Source organism: Fragaria vesca, linkage group LG3 (assembly GCF_000184155.1).
Source record: "Fragaria vesca subsp. vesca linkage group LG3, FraVesHawaii_1.0, whole genome shotgun sequence".
Taxonomy (NCBI): Eukaryota; Viridiplantae; Streptophyta; class Magnoliopsida; order Rosales; family Rosaceae; genus Fragaria; species Fragaria vesca.
This window is the reverse complement of record NC_020493.1, coordinates 24,802,762-24,811,358: the sequence shown is the minus strand read 5'-3', so window position 1 is coordinate 24,811,358 and position 8,597 is coordinate 24,802,762. Positions and strand designations below refer to the sequence as shown.

General features: G+C 39.4%; 3 protein-coding genes across 3 annotated transcripts; 1 reads left to right on the top strand and 2 right to left on the bottom strand.

The window, feature by feature from the left end:
- Nucleotides 1-2,178: 2,178 nt before the first annotated feature.
- LOC101298983 (ER membrane protein complex subunit 6-like) lies at nucleotides 2,179-4,132 on the bottom strand. The gene is made up of 3 exons (XM_004295004.1): nucleotides 4,075-4,132; nucleotides 3,203-3,330; nucleotides 2,179-2,725 (listed from the first exon to the last, which is right to left on the bottom strand). The coding sequence occupies exons 2-3, from the start codon at nucleotides 3,316-3,318 to the stop codon at nucleotides 2,479-2,481; spliced, it is 363 nt and encodes a 120-aa protein (XP_004295052.1). The 5' UTR covers nucleotides 3,319-3,330; nucleotides 4,075-4,132; the 3' UTR covers nucleotides 2,179-2,478.
- Nucleotides 4,133-4,466: 334 nt separating this feature from the next.
- On the top strand, nucleotides 4,467-6,628 carry LOC101298693 (pentatricopeptide repeat-containing protein At3g48810-like). The gene has a single exon (XM_004295003.1). The coding sequence runs from the start codon at nucleotides 4,467-4,469 to the stop codon at nucleotides 6,465-6,467; it is 2,001 nt and encodes a 666-aa protein (XP_004295051.1). The 3' UTR covers nucleotides 6,468-6,628.
- A 563-nt stretch (nucleotides 6,629-7,191) lies between these two features.
- LOC101298404 (desiccation-related protein PCC13-62-like) lies at nucleotides 7,192-8,597 on the bottom strand. The gene is made up of 3 exons (XM_004295002.1): nucleotides 8,251-8,597; nucleotides 7,901-8,126; nucleotides 7,192-7,687 (listed from the first exon to the last, which is right to left on the bottom strand). Exons 1-3 carry the CDS (start codon nucleotides 8,556-8,558, stop codon nucleotides 7,310-7,312), a joined length of 912 nt encoding a protein of 303 aa, XP_004295050.1. The 5' UTR covers nucleotides 8,559-8,597; the 3' UTR covers nucleotides 7,192-7,309.

Sequence of the window (8,597 nt, the reverse complement as noted above, 5' to 3'; positions counted from 1 at the left end):
GAGAAGATATGATGGAATCGGTTAGTCAACAAAATAGTACCACTGGCTTCAGCTTATTCGGAGAAATAGATGGAAGTCAGAGGAGCAAGAGAGAGAAGAGAAGATAGAGAGAGAGAGAGAGGAGGTGGACCACGTCATCAGAATCGGTTTGACCTTTGCGTTGATGAGATGCAGTTGAGGCCGAAGCGGAGGTCGTCGAGGAGTCTTCGACAGTGGATCCAAAAGTCATTGTCGAGGCGGTGGCAACTTTGTCACGGCGGCGGCGGCGGAATCGAAGTGGAAGAATGGATAGAGAGAAGGTTCAGATCTATGGTTTCCAATCCCGGTCTTCTTCTCTGCCGCTGACAACTGGACCGCCATGAAGGACGTGCAAACCACAACGAACGACGCTTGTGGAGCTCTCAACTAATCGTATTTGGCTCTGGTCCTTATGTCCGATCTGAAATTCTGAATCCGTAAGAGAGAGAGAGAGGAACATATTTGGTGTAAAAGATCGGAGGGTATTTTAGGTATATCGTAAAACCAAAATGACATATTTAGGCTTAAAAGTGGACTTATGTGGGTAAAAATGTTTGGGTGGACTTATGTGGAAGAAAATATCCCAAAGTAGACTTATATGAAATTTTCTATAAATTATAAGTGAAAGTATATTGTTCTTTTCTTTTATTTTCTTTTCAGATTATGTTCTTCAAGTAAGGATAATGTTATTTATATGTTGTTGCCATCACCTAGTATCACACTACATATCATGTTAATTCGACGATCATGTTATAAGCATTATATCATGTTATTCGGATGATCATGTTATTTTGACGATCATGTTATAATTAAGCATGTGTTTAGTTCGACCAAGTTAATTTTATTTGTCATTCTCACCTTCTTCGATCATTTTTTTTCTTCTTCTTCTTTGTACCCTACAAATCCCCTATAAATTAACTTTAGATAGATTCTAGATAAGTGATTAAGTAGTCCATTCCTTTGTCCATCAGTAACTAAAATGTCCAGAGAAACCTATATCATCCTATGCTGGTTTTTGATGTTTCAACTCATTCTATCATGCTCAATTGCTCAAGTAACTGTATTTTCGTCGTAGTCAGGTACACCTGCATAAAATAATTTTATCAAACTCATACAAAATCAAAGGAGATAATGAAGAACATAAATCCTCTTCAATTATTTCTAAGTAACGCTGAATATATAGAAATGCAAGCCCATGGGCACGAGAAGTCATGCGTTATGGAAGTGATCATTTTCACTTCAAACCGTATGAAAATGTCTCTGATCTAAATCTAGTTTTAGCTTTTGTAACCATATAGTGAATAATGGTTCAGGTGGTATGAAAATTGTCACACACAAGCAACTCATAATTTTTCATGTCATTCAGTGATTCAAGCCAAGCTATAATGAAGCCATTGCTGCTCTCAAGAATGCCAAAGAGAAGATCACGTTTGGTAACTGTAAGGTATAACTAAGGTCAGGTTTGCAGCAGCTGAGGCCTCTGTAAAGTTCAATGCGTGAGAAGACCAATTTGAAGACATGTTTGATCCGTCGACATTAGCAAGTACTAGGATTCTGAAATCCTGCTGAAAACATATTCATGTTCACTATTAGAAATCGATCTTATACGTGCTTGGAATATGGATTTAGAGGAACAATGAGAATATCTATGAGCCTCCACTCCATGGGATCAATGAGACTAACGAGGTGGTGAGTTGGGCAATCTCAGTATCTGGTACTCCATCTTTGAATTTTCTTATAGCTTCCTCGCATCATCCTCTCTTTCTCATTTGCTCTTGTTTTACCTAACTTCAGAATATGAGGATTGGTTCGACTACTCAAGGACGATGTCCAGTGGACCATGGTGAACATGTAGTAGTAGTCCTTGGCTTTGGTTGCTATGCACTGCTTCTTCACCACTTCTAAAACATGCTTGGATCTCGAGTCATCGGCTTTGTTCGAGCCATTTCTTCTCAGAAGCACAGCGGTAATGGGATATAAAATCTCGAACCCATGCCAGTGTATCACTGTTCTCCAATCTTGTGATACATGAACTGGCTGCATATGGGTTGTTCCGAAATATGCAGAGTTTAAAATTAACTATTCAACAGAATTGCCTCAATATGAAGTTTTGTTTCTTTACCTCTGTCCAACATCCATATTGGTTAAAGAACTTTGATTGTAATCAAATAGTAGCTTCCATAAACATTTATCTAAACAGAAGAGTTCAGTACTATTATCAAGCCTAAAAATGTAACCTTTCAGCCAAACAGTATTCATGGGGAAAGATATAAGTGGACAAAATCTAAACAATGACAAGGTTTGATACAAAAATCTGCGCCATTTCCAAATGAGCAGCAAAAGACTACATAGCAGGAACCAGGAGCAGATACTCCTGGAGCAGATTTACTCAACTTTCGCTATAGAAAATAATCACCAGAAAAACAGGACTTCTTCTGTTTGAGATGCCGCAGATACTCGTCAGAATATATGCACAATGTCATAAGAAAACGTCCAGAACAGCACAAATGACAAAAGCCCACCCAGGAAGCCGTCAAGTATAATCTGGTTCCAGCTGTCAAAATACGAATGAACTTGAAATCCTGCCTTGGCAATCAGTCCAACCGAAGTAATGGCCATAATAAGGAAATACAAAATAAATCCAGAAAGGCCAGTGAACCCTAGAATTCCAGCAATGACCCCGCTGATGATAGACATAAATGTTCGGCTGCAGAAGGGAGAATACCAACACTTGTATTAAAATAGAGCTACATATGTTATAATTAAGCATGTACTTTCTAACTAAAGTTATTTAACAATTTGTGACATCTTCCCATGTATTTAAATGATGCATTATACTAGCCTGATAAGTGATATCATTTGGTAACCAGCCTTATGTAAGACATGGAACAACAATACATCCTAACATCTACAGGAGCCCAAATTTTTTTTATGATCAACTCACCGAACTTGAATGAACTCCAAGAGTAAAACAAAACAACAAGAGACACTGCACTTTTTATCTCCCCTTCCCACACCCCCCCCCCCCCCCCCCTCCTCTCTTGCTCATACAAACGAATGATTTCCAATTCCAAAACAATAGCATCCATGTAGAAATCAACAAATCAAGCTCTGAGGTTTGATCCACAAAGTAGACATGGTAACGTAAAATAAATAAAGGGCCTAAAAGGTTCCCAAAACAAACCTGTAGTAGACAATCTTCATGTTACTTTGCAAACTCTCAGCATTTCTGGTTGGTACATCATTTGAGGCCTCGCCCAAATTCTTCCCAGATGCACTTGACTCATTGTGTCCAGCCATAGCTTCTGCTATCTGTAAGATCGAAAACAAAATCAGAGGAAAGTGAGACACATAATACAAAATATCCCTCAATTTTGCAGAATGGAATAGGTAGCTAAAAGCGGTTCAAGATGGAGTCAGTAAATGTCAAACTGTATAGGAAGCAACCATGTCCATATAGATAACAATACGAACACCATATAAGGAACTCCTTGTCAGAAACCGACATGAATATCATATCTTAAAGTTCCACAACAGGGGAAAGAACCAGAGGGAACAAGCTGAAATGGGATGTCACGGAAGTTTACACAATTACATTTAACACTCGGTTTCAGAACAATGACGAAGTAAATTATCAAAACTTCAATATGTAAACAGCAGATAGCTAGCTCACTCATGCGTAATATGTGTAATGCTTATGTTCATGCTCTATATCCTTGTCAAAACTTTGGTTTCCATGATTTTGTAAAACTTGAACTGGGTTCTCTTTGTCTTGAAGATTTTAGGTATGAGGTTCATTCTAGTATGAGCATAGTAGAGCTTAGCAATAGAATCACATATCATCCGAATTTTTTTACTATGAAATCTTGAATAAACTAAACCCAACTCCCTAATCAAAACCCAAAAACAAAATAAGCAGTTCCGCAAGTCTCAGATTCAGTGTCCAAGATCTGTACTTTCTGAACTAATCAAAGCTTTAAACACAGAATTAGGTCAAAACAAGAACAACCAATACGAAATTCGAATTGGGCAGATGTAAATTTCAGAGATACGCACCTTTACTCTGAGAAGTGATCAGAGTCCTGCTCTGTTTGAAACGACGAGCTTTGTTTCTGGGTCTCAGTCTCAACCCAAAGTCCCAAATAGCTCATTAATTTTCACATTCACCCCAAAACCTTTCAATATTTACATTAGTACCCCATGTGGTTTTATATTCAACAAATCACCCCTTCTTCAGTTAAAAGTTTAAAACTTTAAACACATACTCTTCTGTAGAACCCTAAAACCCTCCAAAGTCTTCACCTTTGATTGATCAGCCACTTTCCCATTACCAATTTCTCATCTTTCAGATGTTTGTTACTTCACCATGATCGAATTCATACACTTTGATTCATCTGGGTCTGTAATTTTGGTGATTTCTATACCTAATTTCAGCTCATATTGCTGTAATGTATCTGAAAGAAGGATGCTCCTTACTGCTGAAAATCCACAAACCCACAAGACCCTTGGTGCTCAGCTCAAACCCAAACCTAGTTCCCAGCTTAAACCCTAAACCCCAAACTGAACCCACCCAACCCATTTTGAAAGAGTCTGAAGTCTTTCAGAGGCTGAAGCATGAGCCCCAGTTGGGTCTGGCATTGGAGTATTTCAGGTCCATTTCCAACTCCAGAGCTTTCAAACACACCCAATTGACATACACGGCCATGATTGAGAAGCTTGGGAGCCAATGTGAAATGGATGGTGTGCAGTACTTGATGCACCAGATGAAACTGGAGGGGGTGAGTTGCTCTGAGGACTTGTTTATAAGTGTGGTAAAGGCTTATAGGAGAGCTGGGTTGGCTGAGCAGGCATTGAAGGTGTTTTATAGGATAAGAGAATTCGGGTGCAAACCGAGTGTGAAGATTTACAATCACTTGTTGGATGCGTTGCTTTGTGAAAATAGGTTTCGGATGATTAATCCGGTGTATGTTAATATGAAGAAAGATGGGATGGTGCCGAATGTGTTTACTTATAATATTTTGTTGAAGGCATTGTGTAAGAATGATAGGGTGGATGGTGCACATAAGTTGCTTGTTGAAATGTCTAAGAAGGGATGTTGTCCTGACACGGTGAGCTATACGACTGTAGTGTCTGCATTGTGTAGGCTTGGGAAGGTAGACGAAGCGAGGGAGCTTGCTTGTAAGTTTGAGCCTAATGTGGCTGTTTATAATGCTTTGGTTAATGGATTGTGCAAAGAGTTCAAGTTTGAAGAGGCGTTGGTGTTGCTGGTTGAAATGGCTGATAAGGGATTAGACCCTAATGTCATTACATACTCGACGGTTATTAGTTCTCTTTCTGATATGAGGAATGTTGAGTCTGCTCTTGCAGTTTTGGCTAAGATGTTTGTGAGGGGATGTAGGCCTAACATTCACACCTTTACTTCCTTGATAAAGGGTTATTTTATGGAAGGTAGAGTTAGTGAAGCTCTGGACTTGTGGAACCGCATGGTGTGTGAGGGATTTGAGCCAAATGTTGTTGCATATACTACTGTTATACATGGTCTCTGCTCTGTTGGGAATATGCGCAAAGCTATATCTGTTTTACATGAGATGCAGAAAAAGGGTTGTTCTCCAAATGTAACCACATATAGCACTCTTATTGATGGGTTTGCAAAAGCTGGCAACCTTGTTCGGGCATCTGAGACTTGGAACAATATGATGGACTGTGGTTGCCGTCCTAATGTAATAGCATATACCTGTATGGTGGATGTTCTGTGCAGGAAATATATGTTTAATCAAGCTCAATGTCTTTTAGAAAATATGACTGCAGAAGGCTGTCCTCCAAATATAGTTACTTTTAACACATTTATTAAAGGGTTATGTGAAGGTGGAGAAGTAGATTGGGCTGTCAAGGTGCTCAACAAGATGAGGGACAATGGGAGTTTGCCTAACATTACAACATATAATGAGTTATTGTATGGTCTCTTCAAGGTGAACAAATTCAAAGAAGCATTTGGACTTGTCAGGGAGATACATGATAAGGGATTGAAATTGAATTTGGTAACATACAACACCATTTTAAATGGTTTTTGTCGTGCTGGGATGACCAACGAGACTATGCAGGTTTTTGGCGACATGCTGAAATGTGGAACAAAGCCTGATACCATTACATATAACATACTGATATATTTCTTTTGCAAGCAAGGGAGGATAGAGAGTGCTATTCAGCTTTTCAACAGTACTGGTGCAGCAAAGGAGTGGTGCCCAGATGTAATAACTTATACTAGTCTTCTATGGGGAATTTGTAGCTCAATAGGTCTAGACGAGGCCATGGTTTATCTTCATAAGATGATAAGTGAAGGTATCTGCCCCAACTTTGGCACATGGAATGTATTGGTGCAGTGTTTCTTTAGCAGCTTAGGTCATTTGGGGCCAATCTACATACTGGATGAAATTCTTCATGATGGATAAGAACCGAGAGCTCCCTTGTTCTTATAAAGAATTATCTGTTACCCCTACTATTGTTGAAATGACAGATGCTAACCTTGACTTTGAGCATATGCTGCCACAGCCTCGTTGCTTTCCTATGGTATGGCAAAGCCCGAGGACTACCTTCTCAGTGTAACACTAAACAACATATGGTTGCAAAGGCTAGTGCACTGGGCAAGCTTGGAAGATGCTCATAGGTCTATTGGTTCCTTGCGGAAATCTCACATGTTGTGTCCGTTGGCCTTATGCTGACTTTGTAATGGCAAGTGCCCCATGGAGACCATGGTGAGGAAAAATAGTTGCGGCAGCCGAAATGACTGGTTTTAGGTAAGTCAAGGAAATCATGTTGTTGCCCTCAGTAACAGGTCACTCGCGATTGAACCGTTCCATTCACTTATCTTTCTTACAGTCCACAATTTCTTCCTCTCCTTTCTGATCAAAAAGATTTGCTCATTGTGCATGTATCATGTTTGTAATTTAAAACTTGGGAATTTGTATAACAGTATAACAATGGATTTTTGCTGCATCTTCTTTCCATCTAACACATGTTTCTTGCTATGTAATATATGAACCCCCATTCTATGAGTGAGTTGACATTCGACAAGTTTTTAGTACCAGGTTCATCTTACTTATTCATTTGTGTTCTCTGTTTCACAGAATTAGTGATTGAAATGGAAAAACAAGGAGTCAATAGTCAAAACAGTATGAAGCTGGAGACAAATTCCTTGATCATAATCAATAGGAACATTTATTTCTCTCTGGAGAATGAACAAACTGTCTACACAAGGTAAACTACATATGAACTGGTACTATTTCTTCAAGTTCTATTCAGAACGTAGATGAGATTTGGCAATACGACCATCAGCTCCTTTCGGATAGAAACCCCCCGGGGCACGTTCATCACCCGATCCATATACAATCCTTAGTATCTCCTCCGGTGTCCTGTCATATGCAACTGAATATGAGTCTCCAGCAAGAACATTGCCCCTGATTTTTCCCTCAGCTCCTTTATATTTTGGAATCAGAAGGCCTTCATCTTTCAAACCCATCTGTCCCAGCTTGTTCCTCAGATCAGAAAGCCGATTTGTGAACTCAGCTACTGTTATACCATATGGGTGCACTCTCACCAGAGCCTGCCTATACAGCATTGTTCTAATCACTGCATCTTGTCCTGATTCCACACCTAAAAGACCTGCAACAAGCTGAAAGAAAATACAAACTATTAGAGCTAGCTGTTAGATACTTGAAGAATGTTATGTTGTCACACTTTCAATACAATCTCACATATACATAAACAAAAATCAAATCATCAGGTTTATAATTCATGACTCATTTGACGTCTAACAACATAAAATGCTAAACTGTTTGACAAGAGAATGTTTTCGAGCGTGGTTATTATTGGGTTTGAAAATTACCCTTTTGGAAGTAGGGCCTTGGAGTTTGGGGTTTGCTCCAACATAACCAGTAAGACCAACATAAGGGATCAAATAGGATGCAAGGAGATAGTTCAAGCTATTGGCATAAGGATCAAATGGTGGCTTCAAAGGACGTCCAAATGCAAGATCAAACACCTTTGCAAATGATTTTGCACTTAAATCCAACTGTGGCCTTGGGAACCCTTTCACTGTCCTTTTAATAGCTCTGCAAACAAAAACGACGGCCTCAGTTCAAATCCCCTATCCGAATACCATTAACTACTAAATAAATAAATAAACACTTGAACACAAAAGTAGGTAAGAAAATGAAAACATAGAAGATTTGAGACCTCAAATGTCCAACTTCTTGCCATGCAAATTGTTCGATCACATCCCTAGTGGAAGGGTCTAACATGGCCTTCCTAGCACCAATGGGTTTTGGACCACCGGACGTCAAGTTTGGAGCAACTCTATCCAAGCCAAAACCCAAAGAGCCATATAGGAAGAACTCAGCTTCCAAGTACTCAAGGTTCAGAGGAAACTCCAAGAGATCAACATCTGAATCTGGAACAGCACCAGAAGAGTAAGAATGTGGAACAAGGAGGAGGATGAGGAAAGAAACAATAGCGGTGGTGCTGGTATAAGCAAAATGTGCCATGTTTTGCTTTGACTGTGTTGGCTAGTTAGATGTGTGTGT